A 21763-nucleotide genomic window follows, 5' to 3' on the forward strand; every position below is an offset into this window, starting at 1 on the left:
AGCTCCACTCAGAAGTATCCCCCATGGGGAGGGTTAGGGGTGGGAGTCCCACACTAGCACCAAAATTCAAGGGTAGCCCATTAACAAGAGACTTCAAATTGTGTTTCAAGGCCAAGCAGCATCCTTGGGCCAGGGATGGGGGATTTTACCTGGGACCCGTTTGCAGAAAAGTCACAGGAGGAGCTGCTGCAAACCGCTTTATAGATGAAGTTGGATTAAAGGATCTGAGCAAACTATACATGATCCTGTATTTCCAGCATGTGTCATTTGTTAATATTACAGGACCTAGTCTATCTGCCTTCCCCTCCACTGGGGCACGTTTGTGCAGGGAAGCCAAGTTTAATGAAAAATCTCCATTTAGCTCTTCGGCTGTTGACACTTCACTGGAAAACAGGGTGGGGGAAAGAATCTATTTTCCAAGGCTTTCTCCGTATTCAGGTGGGCCTCTGGTCCAAAGCCAGTCGTTATTCAACCTGGACCCAGTGCTGGATAAATAAATCACTTTGATTTATTTATTATGGGGAAAAAAAAGGAGAATGGATAAACGTTTGGCTAATCGCTGATGAGCTGCGGATCTAAAGTATCTTCTCCAACACCAGCAGCCAGTTAACCCTTCCCAGCGGGGTCACATCAGAGCACAGGACAGCCTGCACCCTCCCTTCTCCCAGCTGTTTCTGCAGACGATGGACCGATGTGCCCCTTCCAGCCCAGGTGGGACCCTGCCTCAAGTACCTCTCCGAAATGGCAGCACATCCCAAAAAAGGATCCCTGTAAATGGCCTGGGAGACCCCTGGGGTGTTTGTGGGCAGTGGGACCTGCACCGGGGTCAGAAAGAGCTGCAGTCTGAAGGCCACGGGGATGGGCTTGGAGGAGCAGACACCCAGCAAGCTGGCTCTGATGGGGTCCCAGCCAGGCTTGGCTCACCTGGAAGATGTTTGCTGCAAATACCTTTGCCCTTTCCTTCTCAATTTGTCTTTTCCAGGGTGGCTCTGCCAGTCTGTTTAGCAGCTGTGTGCTCCGTCCTCTCCCTGGCTGTTCGCACTGCCCTTGCCCTGGATCCGAAGGTGTAAATCCAGCCCTGAGGCGACAGCACTGCGACACCTGCACCGGCTGCCGCATCAAGGATCGCCGCAGCCGGGCATGGTACGATGCTGCTGCACGCTTTTAGCTTTTTGCAGCTGCAGCTGGGTTTTGTAGAGATGTTTCTGCTTTGCTCCGTGGTGCATGTAAATTATTTGCTCATAAATGTTATCTGCACCTTCCCAAGGGAGCTGCTGCCTTCCTGCCCTCTGCAGCCATCGCGTGCTCGAAGCCTGTAATCGATGGGGCTTCTGCTTTAATGCTTTATGCCACTGTAATTCAGCTGATCTCCACGGTGGTGGTTCTGCCGCAGCTCCCTTGCGCATCATGGCAACTGGCAGAGGGCTTTGCAGCCACGGCCACGCTGGTGTCTCTGCTCAGCCTGCAGCCACCCCAACCCTCCGGTTTGCCCCCACATCTGCAGTGCAGCAGCACCCAGATGCCCCGCCGGTGAGCAGCTCCTGGTGACCGCACCGGGGAGGCCAAGGGGCACTGTGTGGTGTTTGGGGGTGCACACATCTGTGCCAAAGCGCAGAGGCTCGCAATGAATTTGAAAAACTTGCACAAAACTCCTGTTGATGAAAAATACTGTTTGTTTTCCCCTGCAGAAGCACAAGCCTGGATCAAAGCCACTGGCCACCTGGCCCTGCGGGGGTGATCCTGCCCGAGGGTCACACTGCTGTGCTGGTAAGGAGGCACGGGGCGTTCTCGTTCTGCCATCGCTGTTCTCAGAGCCAGTGTGCAGCAGTGCCGAGGTGGGGGTAGTGCAAAGGTAAGTCCGTGTATCTGTTGGGGTGCAGGGTGCTGGCAACTACCCCAACCCGATGACTTCGGGTGTGCGGGAGGAGTGGGTGCTCCCAACTCCTGAGCATCCTCTGGGCTTTGGGAGCTGTGTGTGCCTGGTCCTGCTCCCCCCAGCCCTGTGGTGCCCCACAGCGGGGGCTCGGGGCAGGCAGGGCCCCGGCAGCACCTGCCGTGGGAGGACAGGGGTGACATGGGGAGGTGGGAATTCACACGCGGTGATGCTACTTGTGCTATTGTGTAAATCAAGGGGATGTTGCAGAGGGTAATGAGGGCAACTTGGGGCTCTGGGCTGGGCAGGATGAGGCCTTGGAAGACTTTTTGATTCCCCACATCATGCAGCCCAAGGGTGGGGCGCTGGTCAGATTTGGACCAGCAGGGTTGGGCAGAGGGTGGCCTGTGCTGGGGGGAGGGAGGTGGGCTGCAGTTTTCCCCATGAGGCTCTTGCCCCTCTGCCAGCTTTGCTCAATTATGGGAAATCCTTTAAGCTTTCGCATTAGTGCTGTATTTAGGTCTGCACTGCATTAGGGCTTGGCATGGGGAGCGGAGTCAGATTTCTCACTTAATAAAGAATGCTTTAAAGGCATTTATCGTTGTGGGCCTGGCGCCACGAGCCAGGATGCTGGGGCGAGCAGGATGGGTGCTGTGGGAGGTGAGGGTGCTGGGCTGGCTCTGTGACCTGCCACGCTTGGCCCTGAGCGGGTCCCACCTCTGCCTGCGCTGCCTGCACGGCTCCCACGCCGCAGCCACCCCGAGCACCGGGGCACCTGCTGCCAGGGCAGGGGGACATGGTCTGCCCCCATTACCGACCCCGCCAGGGGTGCCCACGGGGTTGTGCGTCCCAGGGGTGCCGGCGGTGACCTCCCAGCCCGCCTGCATCAGCACAGCCGCTGGCAGAGCCCAGCCGCCCTCCCGTTAGGCTCTGGGGCTGCCGTGCTGGCAGGGGGCCCGTCCTGCTGGCAGTAAATGTGTCATCGGATGGTGATCAGGGATAATGAGTCACGAACGCCCACCGCCAGCCTGCCAGCCCGCCCGGCCGGTCCTGGCACAGGGCTGCAGCACACAGGCAGAAGCAGGGAGAGATCTGCTCAAGCCCGACCCACCTTGATTCTCCCTCTGCCTCTCCCCACCTCCAGCCTCATCAACCTGCATCTTCTGTAGGACACCAAATGATGGAGCATCCTCCCAGCAGCTGGGGTGGGGTGACAGCTCCGCTCCCCTGGTCCAGCCTAGGGATGCAGTGGTCCCCTGCCACAGCTCTGCCTACCACTGTCAGACAGCTTGGCAAGGATGGGGCAGGGGGACCACCCAGTGAAACGTGTGTCCCCTGGGCTGCAAGAAGCTGAAGCTGGGGCTGGGCCAGCTCAAGGTGTGCTACTGGCAGCAGGTGGAGCCTCTGGACTCCCCTTTTCAGCGTGGGGTTTTTCCTTTAATCCGGTAATCATTGAGGCAATGGAGTATTAGATGCAGATTTTGAGCTGCTGATGGTGGTATCTGTGGCAAACGTCCCACGCTTTTGTGGAGGACGAAGCTCAGCCCTTGGCTCACATTAGCAGGTGGGCAAGGAGCCTTCGAGTGCCTTCTCTCCCTGCTCTGCCCCACGAGCAGCACTTCGGCTCTTTGCTCCTCACCTCCTAACCCCAACCTGGCCAGGAGGAAGCCAGGCTATTGCACCAGGCTGTGGCTGTTGCAAGGACAGGAGACACATTGTGGCTCAAGCCATGTCCCCTGGGCAAGCCCAGTGTGAGTGCACATGGCAGCCCCACGGCTAGGACTCAGCCAGGAGCCCTGGCAGCCACCCTCCCTCTTCCCTTTCCCTCTAGACCTGCTGACTGAGCAGGAAAAGCAAAATTTTGCAGGATTCTCACAATCTGCCTCTGAATCAGCTCCAGGAGCATAAGAGCCCCAGCGCATCCTCTCCCAAAACCACCTCTGGAATCCCTGGGGAGGACCCCAACCCCAGATAGAAATCATCCTGATGAGGAAAGCTTTATTTTTTGCTTTCCATCTTTGTCTTCCCCAGGGCTGGGCTTGATTATTCCTTTCAGCAACACAAAGTGTCAGAGGCTCAGCAGCCAGAGATTGATTTTCTCTGTTCTCTGTGCGCAACGTCTCTGTGAACGGGGACATGTTTTTTTTCTCCCTCTTCCCATTGTGCTGAGACTCGTGGGTGATGCCAGGGAGGTGACAGCCGCCTCGCCAGCGGGAGGGCAACAGGGGACCCCACAGAGCCACGCAGCCTGGTGCGGCGCTGATGGAGGGTGTCAAAGCCTTTCACTCACAGCCGTTGAAGAGCAACAAGATACTGCCAGGAAAGAAACCCCAGCTCAGCTCAGACATCATCATTGCTTTGAGATGTGGCGCAGGGTGGCGACCCTCAGCTGCTGCCTCTGCTGCTGCTGTGACGTCCCTTCTCATTCACTGCAAAGCACTGGATAATGAAGGATGAATTTCTTTCTAGGGAACATGCAAGAATTTGCGTCAACAAGCACAATATGCAAAAACCTCATGTTTAAGTGATTGGAACATAGTGGTGGCACAAGGTATGAAGACCAAACACAGAGGGATTCAAGACGCTTTGCAATTACACAGCCAAGCTTAAAAAAGAAGAAAAAAAAAAGAATTAAGAGACTTGCAGAATTTTAAGAGGATGGGAAAGAATTTGGCATGGGATTAAATATTGGGGAAAGATTAGAAAAGCAAAAAGCAGGAGATGAGAAGAGCCTGAAGAATGAGGCAGATGGACCAGAGTGACGAGAGCTACCAGCCCGTGGATGAGGACTAGCGCAGGGATGAGCCTCGGCACTCTCCCCACAGCATCCTGAGTCCACACCCCCACACTGGAGCTGCCTCGGGTACGCCGTGGCACAAGGCATAGGCAAGAGCATCCTCTCCCCAGCACCAGCACGGCTGGGCTCACTCAGGCTGCTGATGCCAAGATGCCCATGGCCATGGATGAATGAGGCAGTGGACCCTTGGCATGAGTGGCAGCTCCCTTCGTGTTGGGTTCTGTTTGTTTGTCCATTCGTGCAAGGACAGTGAGGTGGCTGGCTGCCTCAGGGGCTGGGAAAGAGCACCAGCCCCATCAGAGCCATGCTTGCTTTCACCAGCCACAGGTTTGATCCTCTCCAGACTGTGCAAATTAGGAAATTATTTGAAACACCGAAGTGCCTTTCTGCAATACCAAACCGGCCAGCAGCCCTGTGCTACTGAAGACAGAGATACAGCTGGAGTTTGGATCACTGGCTTTTACCCACAAAATGAACTTGAGCAAGTTCATAAACTGCAGAACAAAATGCTAAAGACCGCAGGCAATTGTGGCAGAGACCTCTGGAGTCCTACCCAGCACAGGGAGCCCCAGCGAGGCTGTCGACAGCCCCCGCTGCTTCTGATCTTGGCTGGCAAATATGAATTCTGTTTTTTTTCAAGTTGAGAAATTAACTGCTTTGCAACTCCATCCAATTTGAATACTCTAATTAAGCAGTTTTGGTGCTTTTCTCCTCCAAGGACCTTCCCTGTCCAAGTGCTTTAACCCTTTGGCTGCCGTGCCAGGCTCCTGGAGCAGCCAGCCTTTGAGGGCCACTGCTTCAGCTCCCTTGGATGATGCTGACAGATGCCACACGTTACTCAGGCTGCAGCTTTCCAGGGTGTTGTGAAGACCCTCACTGGTGCCTGGATTGCTTCCAAGTGGCCAGGTGTAGTTTACAGGGGAGCTGACAGGCTCTGGCACGGAGGACACGCAGCTTTGCACCGTTGGCCTCCCTTGCCAGGAAGGCTGATAAGTGTCTCATAATGAGCTCGCTGTGTTCTTGCTTCGCAGACCGTTTTGTTAGCTTTTTGCAAATGCAGCCTGAGGGGAAGCTCTGCCTGGCTGGCCATTGCTCGCAACTCTGCCGATGCACTTTCCTGGAAAGCCTTTCCCTCCAGCCTCAGGTTGATCTCCTCCAGAAGCATCTCGGCCCATGACCTGCCTCCACCCTGCTGAGAGCCATGTGCAGCGTGGCCATCTGGGGATGTGTGCCTGGCACGTGGACCCTGCAGTGACATTACTGAGTGTACACATCCTCAGCTGTGGCTGGAGAGAAGTGATGGGTGAGAAAGCGAGTGCCATTGGCATGGGGAACGGGGCTGTGCCATGCGGATATGCCACCCCGCAGCAGTTGGTGATGGTGGCATTGGCCACCTGGGAAATGTAGCTCCCATGGGCCATGAGCACTGCTAGAACCTGCTTTATGTGTGTGTGCTCCCATCCCCACCAGGAGGGATGACCTGGCTTGCCCCAGGAATGAGGCACCAGTATTTCAGCAGAAATGTCCCCATGTCACCAAACCAAGGCACCCAGGTCGTGCCAGCAAGGCAAGGCACTCAGCCATCTCGGTAACAACGCCTGTCCCAGGGCTGAAAATGAGACCACACAGTGGTTGTAGTGGTCTCAGGTCATCACAAAACCTGGTAGCTCCCATCCAGGGATTCAGCATGCTTTAATGACCTCAGCGCTGGAGTTTGCATGGAGGAGTTAACAATTTGGCATAATACTTGTCACTTTGCTACAAGAAAATTGTCAACTGAGAAGTAATTTATTAAAAAGAAGAAAGAAATAGGTTTTCTTATTAAGATCAACATCATATTAAAGTATTTTATCAATATCCCATTTGGATTGAATGTCACATTTTCTCTCTTTCTCTCCAATGGGAGTAAAGCAGAGGGTTTCACTCTAATTAATTGCTGGTGGCTTCATTCTGCTAGTGCATTTCGTGCACAAGTTTGCACATCTCTGTAGCATTTGAATTGCAAATGGTGCAGGAATATGATAAAAAAAGGAAAACCTATGGAATTTTAAAAGTGAATGGGAACTCTTCTGTTAGATGTCAGTTTAAAATTGCTTTATTTTCACAAATCTCAAAAGTATATCTTGATAGTGTACTTACCTTCCCCCCTCCTTTCTTTTCACTTGGGGTTTAAAGCAACAGGTTTGGTTTATGTGTTCACTGTTGCCTTCTGGCTTTTGAGCCTTAAGGAGTTGCATTTTCAGTTTTACTCTACTACAACGTTGGCTAGAAACTTCAAAATATGTATGTATATCTGTTTCTAGGGAGAGGCTGTCATGTGTGTGGGTGATTTGACAAGGTCAAGCCTGAGGACAGCCCTGTCCTCTCAGCTTTGCAGAAACCCATGGAAGCTGGTACCCAAGGAGAGCGTACCGCGCTGGCATCATGTCATGTGTGTGAAGGATGAGCCACTCGTGGAGTCATGGAGCTGCAGCTCGGCAGGAGCCCGAGGCAGATATGGTGAGCGATACCTGAAGGCACTTCCCAGGCACTGCGGTACAGATGATATTAGTTCGGACCATGAAGGGCAATGAGGAGATAGCTCGACATTTGGAGAAAATGGAAAGAGGAACAACCTATGAAACCAGCTTTCTGGCTGCACCAGTGATGTCCTCACATGACTTGTCACCACTTGGAAAGCCACTTGCCAGCCCCGGTATGGGGTGCTGATCTCGCAGGCAGGAGATGCAGGATCAGAGGGCATAACCAGGAGGGAGGGCTGGCGCGGAGGCGAGGGGCTGCAGGCTGCGAGCGTGGCAGGGTGTAACAACAGCATCTTCACCTGCAGTGCTGCTCATCAGCAACAATCAGCTCCCAGGCCAAGCTTTCCTAAATGGCTGGTGATCTGGTACCATGCCTGAGGACCAAAGAGAGATGCTTCTCCTCCCAGAAATCCCAGTAACCTCCTTGTTGTATCAATTGTAATTCAGTATAGCCCCATTTCTGCCCCGAAGTCAGTAATTGCTTTGGAAAATGTCCTTTACCTTTTTTAAGTGCCAGCATGCCTTTTGTTGCTACTAAAGTAACAGCTAAAAGCTGACAGATGACAGAAAATGAGAAATTTCTAGAGAAAAGTGCTCAGAATTTTCCTCTGAGTCATCTCTACGTTGGCAGGAAAAGCCTGGCAAAGAAGAAAAGTATCTCTGCAGGTTGTACTGCCTGAAACAGCCCCAAAATTAGGAGTCTAGGCCAGGTGAATGCATCCAACCCATAAGACATATTTCAGTGTAATGTGACGGAGCTGAAATCAAAAGTTGTTGTGATGGTTATGTGGCTGGTATGACAGGACCCCCTTGAAAGAGCTGCATGCGAGAGCAGCCCCCAGTGCTCCGGCAGCCATGCGAGCCCCGAGGAGCCGGTCCCTACCCTGCAGCTTACATGCTGAACAACATGAGGCACAATAGAAGATTAGCAAAACTGCTGGAGGAGGTGGAGAAGAAATGACACCAGGTCTTAAGCTGGTTTTGCATGTATTTATGCAAATGATACGCCCAGCTAGACGGAAACTTAGGTGAAATCCAGGCTACTCCTGCTGCCTTCGCTCAGCAGCCTACTGCAGGCTTCCTGGCAGAGGAGCCTGGTTTACAGCTCGGGCAGAGACGGTGAGTCACAGCAGCGAGACGATCGATAATGACAGCACAGACAGCCCGCGAGAGGAGAGGCAGCAGCAGCAGCTGGGCAGTGTCCACGCCGTGGCTGGGGTGGGGAGGCTTTGGCTGGTGGGGAGGTGGTGCAGTCCCACGCTAGCAACCGTAGATCCTCCAGATGCCTCACTCCCTCCAGAGCTTGGGAATGCTGCTCTGTCACCTCTCAGGGCTGGCTCTGCAGGGCAGGGCGCTGCCTGCCCTCTCGCCTGCCTCCCTGCTGGACGCAGCACGGGGCAGGATCCGTCTCTCACATTGGTGAGATGGGGATTGCAATTTTTCCTGGCCCTTGCTTGTGCCATCTGTCCGTTCCCCGAACATCTCTGCAGGATCTGTGTTTTAGCAGGTTAGTTTAATAAAAGCCTACTTTATTGTTGCTGGCTGCGGGCATGGCATAGAGCAGCTGAGTCCATCAAGAGCACAGAGCTGCTCTGGCAGCAATCAAATCCTGCCCAGATGCTCATTTGGGAGGTTTGTTTTGCTGAGAGAGGGCAAACCCTCCTGGGGCAGTGCGCAGGGCAGAGCCCAGTGCCTTTCTCCTTGGCAGGGAGAAAGCGGCGGCAGAGATTAAATCAGGCCTTTGACCTGGGATGTGCCACACCTCACCGGGACGGAGATGGTGATAGCGAGGGAGCGGCGCTATCAGCAGGAGGTGCTCTGCGTGGCTGGCTCAGGGCTTGGCCATTTATGGCAGAAGCAGCTCTTCCCATCCAGAGTTTCAAAACCTTTTACATCACCAGCTATTTTTGTGGCTCCAAGTATATGGTAGTGTACAAGGCGGTGAAAGAGCTGTGCAAACTGTTCAATGAAGGGAACAACTCGTCTTAAGGATAACGAACAATCGGGTGCATTTTGAGATCAGCCTTTTTTCAGCTGTAGACATGTAAGGCCAGGTAAAAAGTGCTGTGAGTTGGGAAATAAATCTTTGGGAATCCAAATTGATACTGGTTATGCACCTGAAGGAAAAAATATCCAGGTTCCCAATCCCGTGCCCACCTGCTTGACCTGTCCACTCAGCTCGAGAGTGAAGTATTGCTGGTTAAGTCAAATTGCACAAAAATGTGTTTGTTTTTTCTTCCACTTGCCCCATTGCTATGCTCTTTGCTCCGATTCCTCTGCCTTAGTCATTCCTCCACCCATCGCGATCATAATGGACCAGCAGTGCCACAAAGACATGCACAGAATGAACCTAAGTGACCGTGTAATCTCATTATTGTCATCCTTATCCTCCCTTGCCCCTTTTCTCCCTCCCCCCCATTTGCCACTGTCGCTGATTGTGTCATGGTTAAAATTAGATGGGAAGCTCCTCTGCCAGTGACTGCATCTTTCCTTTATCCTGAGCACCTTGAGTGCATTTGGTACATTGCTACTACTCATGATTTATGATAGGGTTGAAGTAGGAGGCAGCCCGTTTTTAATGCTCACCTTTTTGCATTTTTGAGCTGATTCACCAGCCACATGTCTTCCAGGCACGTCTACCTCATGCCAGCAATTTACTTGACAAAACAATTTCGGAGGCAATGGCAAAGGAAGGAGAGAGGTTATTACTTACATGTAATAAAAAAAATAATAATAATAAAAAGTGTGACTCAAATTTGGCGTAACTTGTGTTAAGAGTTGTTCTGGTGGCTAAAAGTCCTCACCGAGTTTCCCCCATAATGGACACGAGTATTCTTTATGGAAAGACAGTGAATAAAAGAACGCTGTTTGTGAAAACGGCAGAGCCACCTCTATGGTACCTTATCTGCATTTTTGGATGATGCTCAGCCCTGACCAGGCACCTCTCTAGGGCCTGCTGGAAGCGTGGGGCGGGCACAACAGAGATAGACGGCAGACTTGCAATCAAACAGGTGATGCACAGAGGAAAGGGGCATATCCTGCAACTCACACGTGTCTGCTGAAATTCTGCAGCCTGTGAGAAGCAGCAGCCCGGTGCTCTGAAACAAATTTGATTATACTAGAGGGTAGCTTCTCCTAGGGGTGGGCACGCTTCATGCAAATGATCGAGGCAGGTCTGAGGCTACAGAGGGATTTTCTTTCACCAAGAAAACAAACGTTTATTCTGTTTAGTTACTTAACAGCGGGGGAAACGCACCGGGGCGGGCGTGGGGGGGTGGTGTGCGGGATGACACATCAGAGCCGTTGCCGAAAGCGCCCGGGGCCGCCGCGGGTGGATGCGCCGTGCCCGGCCCCCGGCTGACACCTGCTGTCGGCCCGCAGCAGCGACCGAGCGCCCCGGCACTCGGTGCCGGTTGGGGCGGGGGGGGGGGGCTTGCCGTGCAGGGAGCTGGGAGGGGAAGAAAACAGAACAAAGCAAAACCTCTGCGAAAGCACAGGACAGGCGAGGTGTAAGGGTACAGGGCAACGCTCGTAAGTGAGAATGTCTTTTGTAAGCCCACTTTGCAGGCTTTCAGGCACCTGAAGGAATGCCTGGAGAAATACCTGACACGGCAGGGGGTCCCGTCCCTCCCCACCCCCCGGCGGCCGCTGCCCGTGCCGCAGCCCCCCCCCCCCGCCCCTCTCCGCAGGGACCGAATGTCCACCAGGAGCTGCCCAGCGCGCCCCTCGGGAAAACTGCCTCTTAATGGAACTTCAGCCGCGAACGAAACGAAGGATGGCTTCCAGGCTGGCAGGCCCCGACAAGGCCCCGGTGCTGCCGGACTCGGGCAGCATCTCGGCCCCACAGCAGGCCCAGTGTGGGCCCCGATCGGTGGCGGGGCCTGCGCCCCACGCCCGCGGGGCCGCCCGCCCCCCTGGGCCCAGCTGAGGGACAGCGAGGAGCCGTGCGTGGCCGCACAGCGCGGGGGCCGCCCGCCCGCCCGCCCCTGCGCCGCCTTCCCCGCCTTCCCCCCAGCCCGGGCAGCGCTCCGCCATAGCGCCCACAGGCCGCCGGCCGCCGCCATAGTTGGGCGGGCAGGGAGGACGCCGCGGTGCCACACGCAAAGCCGTCCCCCCCGCCCCCGGGGCCGCCGCGGTGCCACACTCTAACCCGTCCCCCGCGGCGCGGTGACGCAGCCGCGGGCTGGGCCCCGCCTGCGCGGCCGGAGCTCCGCGCCGGAAGTGACCGGAGCGGGCGGCGGAGAGGGGCGCGCCCCCGGGTGCCGCAGCATAACCCTTCCGGGCGGGGGCGGCCCTGCCGGGCGGTTCCCGCGGCTGAGGCGCGGCGGGATGGAGTGAGGCGCGGCGGTAAGGAGCGGGATGGAGTGAGGCGCGGCGGTAAGGAGCGGGGTGGCGGGCGGCGGTGGGGCCGGGCCGGGTTCTAACGGCTGTCTCTCCCCCTCAGGACGGCGCGGGAGCAGCGGGGCCTCGCCCTTCTCCTCAGGCGGGCCGGGGCTATGCGAGGGCCGCGCTGCCGCCTGCCCTAGGCCCGGGCCGCGGCGGCGGGCCCGGCGGGGGAGCGGCGAGTGGCTGCGGGGCCCGATGCGGGAGTACAAGGTGGTGGTGCTGGGCAGTGGGGGGGTGGGGAAGTCCGCCCTGACGGTGCAGTTCGTCACCGGGACCTTCATCGAGAAGTACGACCCTACCATCGAGGACTTCTACCGCAAGGAGATTGAGGTGGACTCGTCCCCCTCGGTGCTGGAGATCCTCGATACGGCGGGTACCGAGCAGTTCGCCTCCATGCGCGATCTCTACATCAAAAACGGGCAGGGCTTCATCCTCGTCTACAGCCTGGTCAACCAGCAGTCCTTCCAGGTAACCTCGCCCGGGCCCGGGGCGGGGGCGGCAGCTCGGGCGGGCGGGGAGGCGGCGGCCCCGGCGGTCCCTCTCTGGCCGCAGCCGATCCAGCCCTGGGGAAGGCGCTGGGCCGAGGAGGAAGTTTTAGGGTTATCCACGTGTGCGTGCAAGCCCTTGATCTCTGAAGGGGCAAAAGTGAGAATGCCCCCTCGAAAGTGCGTTTGCCAGCCCTGCTTCCTGTTGGAAAACTGCTTGCTTTGCAGGTACTTACCAGGTTGCCACCATTATTCTCCAGCACTGCCTGGGATTTAACAAAGACCCGGTCCCAGTTGCCCGACAGAAATCTTTTGGCAATCCCCTTTCACGAAGAAATCGGTGGATATTAAAATCGAGACTTCCCTTTTTTCTTTATTCCTAACCCCACCCCCACCCCACCCGCCTTCTTAAAAGGCATATTTCTTTATTTAGTCTTGAAGAGAGTCTTATTGTTCTGCAGTTGTGACTTGCTAAGTAAGCTGTTTTTTGCCCCCTTCCCCCAAAATTTGTTCCTGTCCAGCATAAACTCAATGCTTTCACAGCGTAGGTGGTGTACTGGAGAGGAGAAGCAGGCCATATGCGATAATTTGTGGGTCTGGATTTCATTTCTACTATTAAAACTCTCAAAAAAAATAGAAGTATCTCTCTCAGTAATTGGTCAAAGCTGCCTGTAGAAGTGAGGCTTTATTTGTGAGAATAAGTAGATTTAGCAGCACTGCATGCAGCACAGGGATTTGCAACTACTGCATTGGCTTCAGTTGCTGAGTTGGGTGTATTCCAGCTGCTTGGCAAAGCCTTGCACACCCCCACTGAATCAGTATGTTTGCTTCTGCTGAAGGCTAAACTTTATCTTAGCAGAGGCCTCAGAATAGCACAAGCGCAAGCTGAAGACATACTTTTTTGGAAAACAACAGCAATGACATTGGGATGCTTCTCCCCTCATTTTCATTTATCTTGGGGACCAGTGAGTCCCCATTATTTGAGGGATGGACATACAGTTAGTAATCTATCCTGTTAATATTTAATTTTTCTTGTCTGTCTATAGCATGTTTACTTTGAAGCCTGTAGGTGTAAGCCGTTCTGCAGTTCTTTTACACAGTGGTAACTTCAAATGCTTAAATTGCTTTGTCCCAGAGCTATGCAAGAATTTGTAGAACTTAGTAGTACTGATAGTAACTTAAAACACTCAGGGGGCAGAGGAGGCTGACTCAGCCTTTCAAGTGTAAACTCCCAATGTTAGCTCAGACTTGAATAAATGAATCTCTAGGTAATAAAATCTCTTTACAGCATCTAATTTGGTTACTTACATGTGATTAAATGTGCTCACAATGAATTATTCTAAGCATTCCAGAAGTGAGAAGACTATTTAAATGACTGGCTTTCTCAAGCTGTAAACTAAACACAAGCTTCCTAAATGATTGTGTAATGGATGCTACTACTAATGCTCCAGGTTGCTAGACTCGAGACAATTTTTTTCAGAAAACTGAAATCAACTTTCAAAGCAGCTATACTGTATCTTCCTCTAGCTGAACTGAAAGTATGTCTTAGAGTACAGTAGTAATTTTCTGTTTGTATATATGCATACACTTTATAAATTTGTATGCATTTATATAAAATAAAAAGTAACTTAGATTAAAAATTGGTAGTAAACTTTCTCTGAGTTCTGAATCTGCATGAATATGAATTTAAGAAGTCTTCTGATGTATTTTGAATGTTCAGTTGCATGTGAGTGTTATTAAAATGTTCTTCTGTAGTGATTATATAGCAATTTCTTGTGATTACTTACATGTACTAACCAGTGGGATTGTTTAATCAGGACATCAAGCCGATGAGGGACCAGATTGTCCGGGTGAAGAGATACGAGAAAGTTCCTCTGATCCTAGTGGGGAATAAAGTGGATCTGGAGTCGGAGAGGGAGGTCTTATCTGCAGAAGGCAGAGCCCTGGCTCAGGAGTGGGGCTGTCCCTTCATGGAGACATCAGCCAAGAGCAAAACAATGGTGGATGAACTGTTTGCTGAGATCGTCAGGCAAATGAACTATGCCTCCCTGCCTGAAAAACAAGATCAGTGTTGTACAACTTGCATCGTCCAGTGAGAGAAATTAAGAAAAACCTCAATCATGGCCATACAGAGCAGGTTGGTGGAACAGTCATAACTAACCGAGGTGCATAAACATGTTGTTTAAGCAAGCAGATAAAGCGTGACAGGGAGTCTGAAATTAAGTAGTCTAATGTGGAGGTAGCCTTCCTCTGAAAGAGATGGAAGCTTGTGCGTTTGGTTTCACATGATTACTCGACTCAAATGGACTTACGTTACTTCAGTAGGGTTACTTGGGGAACATTGCATTTACTTGCAGCAATTTTGCAGTGAGACAAAGCGTGTGATCTCATCTGCACTTTCTTTTCACTGTCAGTGCTGTATTTTACGTTATCATTAATATGTTTTGTGATGCAGTGGGTTTCTTCATTCGTTGTAGTTGGTACCTGAATTATTTTTGAGTAACGGGAATTACCTTGGAGTTTAATGGGATTATTGTGACCAAGTTTCTCAGTAGTTTTGCAGGGAAGACTTTGAGCTTGTTTAAAAAATAAATAGATCAGTTCTATGGTACAGAAACTGAATGTACTTAAGAGTACGTTTCTGCCTTATCAGTGAAATAAGTTTGAAAGAGAACCACCCTGAGTTGTGAGGAGTGGCTTGAAGTCCTCATGTACTAGTCAAGGATGTGTACAAAGTGCTCTTCATCTGAAATCACCAGAGCAGAGAACACGCCGTAAAATGGCTTCCCAATGCACAACTCTTTCCTTTCCTGGTGACTCATAAGAGGTGTGGCAAGAGTGCAGTGTTCAGAGGGGCCTCTGTAAAGCTCCCCCTGTCTCGGGTATTGCTTTGATTTTTGGGTTTTTTTCCTCAAGGCTAGCTGCTCTTGGCCCTTCACACACATGGCGGTCTTTTTTGGTACCTTTTTCACCTGATTTTTATAAATGGTTCTGTTCCTCCCCTGCACACTGCAGCGCTGTCATTCCTGTGCAAGGTGGTTCTAGACATCCCCCCCCCCAGTTTGAATTTCTAGCCATTGCAGGTCTGGTTACAAAATCAGCTTGAATCCATCTTACTGAGAAGTGCTCTTCTACATCATTGGCACGCTCTGTGTGCAGCTGGTCCATCAGACCTTCAGTTGTCTTTTGGACTTGCCTTGGCAAATAACTTGATGTGATCTTCGAGGGCAAGTGCAGAGATGAGGGAGGACATGAAAATTCACGGGAAAGAACTCTTCTTCTTGACAGCTACACTGATTGAGGCTTAGGCTCTGACTGCCATGCTAGTAACTCTTGCTTGAGTCAAAGGAGCTTTTTGTGTCTGAGTGACAAGAGGGAAAATAGGTTATTACTGGAAGCTTTGGACCATGTATCCTCTTTAATCTTGAGTGCAAGGTCAGAGAGTGAAGTTTCAAAGCTTGGCTTTGAGATTGTTATCAAGTGCTTTGTGGATGTAAAGTTTTCGTTACTCATGACCCTAGCACTATCATACTAAAGATAATACATGATGGTTTTATCTCCAGTTCTGTGAAATTAGGAAAGGCTGCTGTCACCTAAGGGGTGCGTCTAAGTTCAAGATTTGCTCGCTGAAAGGCAAGCCAACTACTTGTATTGGAGCAGAGAGAAATACAAATGAATTAACACTAACACCTGCAGAGCCTTTTGGGATTATAGGAAGGAGTAAATCAAAGCAGTTATTGCTTTTTTAACAGAGTGCTGCAGGGTTAATATCTTAAATTATGTATAGTAATGCAGTGTTTCAGCTATTTCTGAGGCACTTCACAAATAAGAGTTTGTGGACTTCAAGTGTCATATCAGAGATGGCAGTAACCCCTGGGTTACTAGTGGTTCAACTTGTGCAGGTTGCTGTCTCCAACTCTGACAAAATCAGGCCTTTTATCCATGAAACTCACACTTCCAGAATTGGTTACTTATAAGGGAGGGTTCTTTGTAACCTGTCCGATTATGAATTTAGCATTAAATTTCAAGTTTAATCTTAAAAAGTGACACTGGGGCAGGAGGCAGGGCTATATATATATATTATTCCTTTGAATCATAACTTGCATCTAGATTTGATGAGTTTCCTAAGCATGCTCTTTTTTCAGGAGAAACATCTGTATTCTTATGCCTTTGTGACCTCTTGAGAGAGGATCCTAAGCTTTTGTAATACAGATTGCCTTTCATTCTGCCTAGCTTATAGTGTCACATCAAGCCTCTAGCAGCAAAATACTTCCTTGCTTCTAGGAGATGTTGCTTCTGCCCAGTGTAGTCTTGACACCTGTGCCAAACAAGTCAGTCTTTCCTGCCTGAGCAGCTTTCTATTCAGTCTGGGTCTCACCATGTCTGGAGCTTCTATTACTTGTCCTGGCTCTTTCCAGGCTTCATGCTCCGTATTTTTCACTTCAGCCTCACAGGGTTGGGATATTTTCTCCTTCCTGGCTCCCACTCTGTACTTGTTCTTTGACTGAGTAGGTGTAGGATCTCATTAACTTTATGATAAGCTTTTGCTGCCTGATAATTTCTGTCTGATGTGCTCTAGTGTAGGAGAGCTGATGGTGTCTTGTGATAGCTGTAATCAGCTTTGTATTCTTCTGCTTATCTGTGATCCAGGGAACAATTGCTGCTTCTCAGACATTGCTTTAGCAGTGACCCCATCCTAGGTAAAGTGAAACTGAGGAAGTGGAGCCAGCTGTCTGAAAACCTGTGTGTAGGAAATGGGCCTGAACTGTAACTCTGTCCTGGCATAACTGTTGTCACCTCTGAGTTCTGTGACCTGTCTGCATCCAGGAGGAGTTTTAGGTCCAGATCAGTTAGTTCAGAATGAAGTACACAGAAACAGTTTGTGTCAAGTTCTGATGGAGAAACCAATGAGAGGGATGGGGGATGGATTATATGCTGGACCTGGTTCTAAGGCATCTGAAGCATTTAGGGCTGTTTCCAGGTCAGTTTTAACTCGCAAGTACCGCTTACTTTTTTGGTACTGATACCTCAGCTTATCTGTCAAGTATGATGTTGTGTAGGTTCTTTCACAACACTTTTGAGTAGCAGTTGCTTAAATTACTGTTCCAGTCAGTTGCTGTGGGTGAAATGAAGGATAGAACATAACTACATAATTGAGATAACCCATGGTTCCTTTTAAAAATGTGTGTTGTTCTTGCATCCTGTCCCCTCCCCCACCTTCCCTGCTTCTGCAGTGGTTTCTGTCATTTCATTATTACACTCAGAGATGTGAGATTTCCAGTAGCTGCTCTCTGTTCCTTGCTCTAGTGTTTCTCTTGATATTTCAATATCACAATATTTCATATTTTAAATCTTCTTTAAAGTATGGCACCTGTTACAGTGTTGCTGCGTTAAAGGTTTTCTATAGAGGTACTAATGGGATTGGGAAAATCTTAATATTGGGGTGAAAGACTGACGCTGACTAGTGATTTCTGGATTTCTGTCCCCTTTATGAGTAACTGATATTAGCAAGTGCTGAAGGAAGAGTACTCTTCTCTGGAGATAAAACCTGAAAGTGTACTGTCTTCTGGTCTGTGTGGCTATGTAACACAGACAAATTTGCTTTACTAAGTTGTCTAACATCCCCTTCTCTCCTGCCTGTTCAAAGAAGAGACTAGACAGCTGTAGAAATTTCATAGGCAGGTGAAGCGGATAAGTTATATATGGTGCTAATTGTAGTAACTAAGCACAGATTAAATGGAAAGATGACAAATTGGAATTGGGAGGTCCCTAACCTGGAAATACAAGGATGCTAGAAGAGCATGTGGAGGAAAATACTATTACTTGCTTTCTCTGTTCATACTATCCCCAGCCACAGCACTGGATACTATATTTAGGTGGAGTTTTGGGATGAATGTGACTGGTAGGGTGAGGGGCCTGCACTGTAAATGGTTTGCCTCTCCTGTGCTCTAAGCAAAGATAAAACACGTATTAAGCAGGTCTAATCCATCCCCATTAAAAGCTAGATGTTTGTTTGCTGTTTTGACAATACAGGGACTCTCCCCATCTAAAATTTGTGGACTGGCAATGGGGTTGGGGCGATGGGGGCGGAACGAATGACAAGGTGACATGGCACATGCTCACCCGACTGGGGGAGAATTGCTGTTGGTTGGAAAACATACAAACAAGCAAGCAAAACCTGGCTGTTGGCTCTTGTCAGTGGAGGAGTACTGCTCCTGAATGTTGGGGGTGGCCAGTTCTCAGGCAAGAAGGGGAACCCTATGTCAGAGCATTCTGTTGTGCCAAACTGTTCATTGAGCACATGCCAACAGCTAAAAAGAAGTGATACAGTGGGAAGTGTAAGGTCCTGACTTCTCTGAAGAAGTGACTTTAAGAATAGAGAAAACTCACCAAAATCCCTGAAAAGCCAAGGATTAAGCTTCAGTGAAGTGCATACATGTGCATGTGAAGGATAGGTTTGTACAGACACTGAGCTTTGACTGAGGCTTTTAGGATGTCTCTGCAGATGGATCTTGTGAAGGGCAAGGAAGTTATCAGAAATAAGAAGGTGTGTTGGTCCCTTTGGTTACATTTCTGTGTTTTGATTGAGAACAGTGGCGTACAGTTCTCCCTACTGATGCTGTCTGAGTGCTAAGGGGTTTTCTTGGTAGTAATTTAGAGGATCTGAATGCTGAGAACACAGATGTCAAAACTGAATTAGCTGGGTCATCTACCTGTTATTAGAACTTGTGCGGAATCCCACTGCTTCACGTTACGGGCTGATATGGTGCCTCCTCACCACCAGTGCAAAGCCTAGTGTATGTCTGTCTGTACAGGAAAACTTGAATTTCCTAGCTGTTTCGGATCTTTAGAAGCAATTTAGTATCCCACAGGGGCAACTGTTACAAAGTTCATAGCAATAAGTTGTTTGCCTGCTTGTCTCTTGTATTACCGGAATCAGAGGAGGGGAACTTAAAAATGCTGCTGTGTAGAGCAGTGCTTTGGAGCTCAGTATGGAAAACCAGGTGTTCCACGCAGTGGGAGAAGCAGAGTTCACTTGGAATGTGTATTGAATATGGCTTTCATTAGTTATTTTGTTTAAATTGCAGATAAAACTCAGAGGAAACTTGCACAGATGCTGCTTTGGAGAACTTTCAGCCCAGGTTGCAGAGCTGAGCCTTGGTAAACCTGTCTCTATTACAGCACATTGCCATACATCTAAGTGCATAAGGTTGGTGGCCTCCAGGATCCACACACCTTAATCAGAATGCTTAGCATGTTTACCATAAGTTTAAAAATCTGTTCTTTATCTATCAGTCCTTTTATAGCTTTCTAAGTTCATATAATGGCTAATATGCAAGAGTTCATTTTTAATATTTTAATTGATTTCTTTAATCAATTTCTGAACTTGTATTTATTAAATACTTAAACTCAGTATTACCTACTCAATGCCTTTTAAAAGAAGAGAGTTTTAATGGAGAATAAATTGAGCCTTAAACAAATGGTTACTTCTGTATATTACCTCGCATCAGTGCTTATTTCTGTTTGCAAAGTTTTCTCCTACAATGTAGTTGGTCATTCTTTGAGACTTTTTGTTTACGTGTGACAGTGTCATGAAAAGATACTGAAGGCACCTCTGTTGTATGGATGTAGTATCCCTTTTCTTGGCAAATGCAGCTGTGACATTGTGTTTTTGTAACTGGTCCGATCTGACTGTAGGGATTACTTGGAACGGGATGTGAAGTCCTCAGCTGATACTTCTTTTCTTGCAATCGTGGGTTTCTTAAACTCATTCAGTCAAAAATGACAATTGTAGCATTGGAAAATGGCGGCATGCTTTTCCTTCTACTGAGTTTCTAAACTTGCTTGTTTACAAATAGCTTCTTTACACCTTTGAAAAGGGATAATGTATCCTTCAAAATGGGCTGTATGTCTAGTCCATCAGCTCAGCTTTGCCTGGCACATTAAGAGACATCTAGTAGACTTCTGCACATGTAAATCTAATGCAAATAAGATCACTTTACATTTTATAGTTCCTAATATTTGTCTTTCTGAATAATATTTTAAAGCAATATTTGTTAAAGTTTTTCTTGCACTGTCACAAATTGCTTTTTAGTTTGTTTTTTTTCCCTAATAAACAAGTTTAATATTAGAGACAAGTTGGTGTAACAAGGGGAAAAGCACCAGGTTTCAGTGATACTAACTGCAAGCGTGCTTTAAACAGCCATTGCCTTCCTTATTGTTTACCTGATCAACATTTTCTGTGAATACTTGAAAATTTTAACAATAACGCAGGTATAAAGAGCAGAATGAAAATGTACAAAGAACAGATGAAATCTTTTTGTTCAGTTTTATTAACATGTTGCATACATGAGAGCTTTTTCTAGCAGTGGTTTAAAATGTGTCATTTTTTTTGCAGAAACTTAATAACTGCAGCTCACCTACTGCACCAAAGTTCTAGGTTTTTAGGAGCCCAGCTTTAGTCATTTGAACATGCTTCTAGAAATGTACATTCTTTCCCTGTAATAGCTAAATAACTTTGAGAAAAGCTCCAGTAAAAGCAGTGATGGATATATGAGGTTAAGCAGTTGAAAACTCACGAATTGTATTGTGGATGATGGCATTTAAAACAATAAAAGATCACCGGTACAGTATCTCAACATTAATGTGTTTTATTGGTAATAATGCAGGCTGGCTTTACAGTGTTAGTGGAAATAAAGATTCTGAGTCTACATTCAGTGTTGAATTTGAATCCTGAGAAGAAGAGGACACCAGGTTTTCTGCTTGGGTATTGAAACACCTGATTTATTTTCCTGTGGGGTTACTTGAATTTTTTTTTTTTCCCCCTGTTTGTACAAACTTTATAAACAGGCTGAGGCTAATACTTAGGTTTGCACTTTAATATCAGAATTAAACCAAACCTTGTATTCAAAGTAGATAATTTTTTTTGTGATGGTTGTTGATCTTTTTTGTAGGTTGTAAGGAAGTAATAGGAAATAAAAGTAATTCATAAAGATCTTAGTTTTCCTTTGTCTAAGGGGGAAAAAGTTGGTTAATATTAATCAGTGGTTCATTCCTATGGGTAGTTATCAAACCAGTGTTCATTGTCATTGACCTCAGCGCAAAAAAAAAAAAAAAAAAGAGAAAAAAAAAAAAAACCCTTAAACTTGAACTAGCTTAGAGTGACAGGACTGGGAAAACGAGAGATGGTTTCTTCAGCACACTTTGGGGGGAAAAAGGGACCAAAAGTTATTTTAGGCTTCCTCAATAGATTGCATGTGAAGTTGCTTATTAGAGTAAGAGGCTAATAATAAATGCAATATGTATTGTCTTTACTATGGCATCTGTTTAGGAGTTGTTCAAATCACTGCAGTAGGGCTCTACAAATAAAAATGTAACCTAACATCATGTATCTAATGTACTGTATCTTTATCAGTGATAGGTGAAATCTGGAATAACAAGTGCAAAAATGGAACAATTACCTATAATGCTTTGTAAAAAGTTTTTTCCAGTAGAATTCATTCTTGTCATTTTGTAAGACAACCCTACAGTCCACCTGTTTGTAACTTTTTTAATAAAATAGATACCTGTATTACCAAACTGGGGTGACTAGTCTGTGTTCAATTTCATCTTCTAAAGTGAACTAACAAGCTGCTTTTTTTTGTTGTTGTTTTTTTGAGATACTGTTTATTCTAAACCTAGTTACCACATCTGAGTTGTC

The 21763-nt window shown here is 48.7% G+C and overlaps 1 protein-coding gene across 2 annotated transcripts; it reads left to right on the plus strand.

The window, feature by feature from the left end:
• The first annotated feature begins 11357 nt into the window (after window positions 1-11357).
• RAP2C (RAP2C, member of RAS oncogene family) lies at window positions 11358-21642 on the plus strand. Of its 2 annotated transcripts, none has more exons than XM_080365901.1 (4): window positions 11358-11539; window positions 11637-12046; window positions 13881-14200; window positions 19152-21642. In XM_080365901.1, the coding sequence occupies exons 2-3, from the start codon at window positions 11774-11776 to the stop codon at window positions 14157-14159; spliced, it is 552 nt and encodes a 183-aa protein (XP_080222027.1). In that variant the 5' UTR covers window positions 11358-11539; window positions 11637-11773; the 3' UTR covers window positions 14160-14200; window positions 19152-21642. The 2 variants fall into 2 exon arrangements, with proteins under 2 accessions (XP_080222027.1, XP_080222028.1); XM_080365902.1 differs by having other exon boundaries at window positions 11359-11569.
• Window positions 21643-21763: the final 121 nt, after the last annotated feature.

The sequence above is a fragment of the Falco punctatus genome, assembly GCF_963210335.1.
Source record: "Falco punctatus genome assembly, chromosome: 15".
NCBI lineage: Eukaryota > Metazoa > Chordata > Aves > Falconiformes > Falconidae > Falco > Falco punctatus.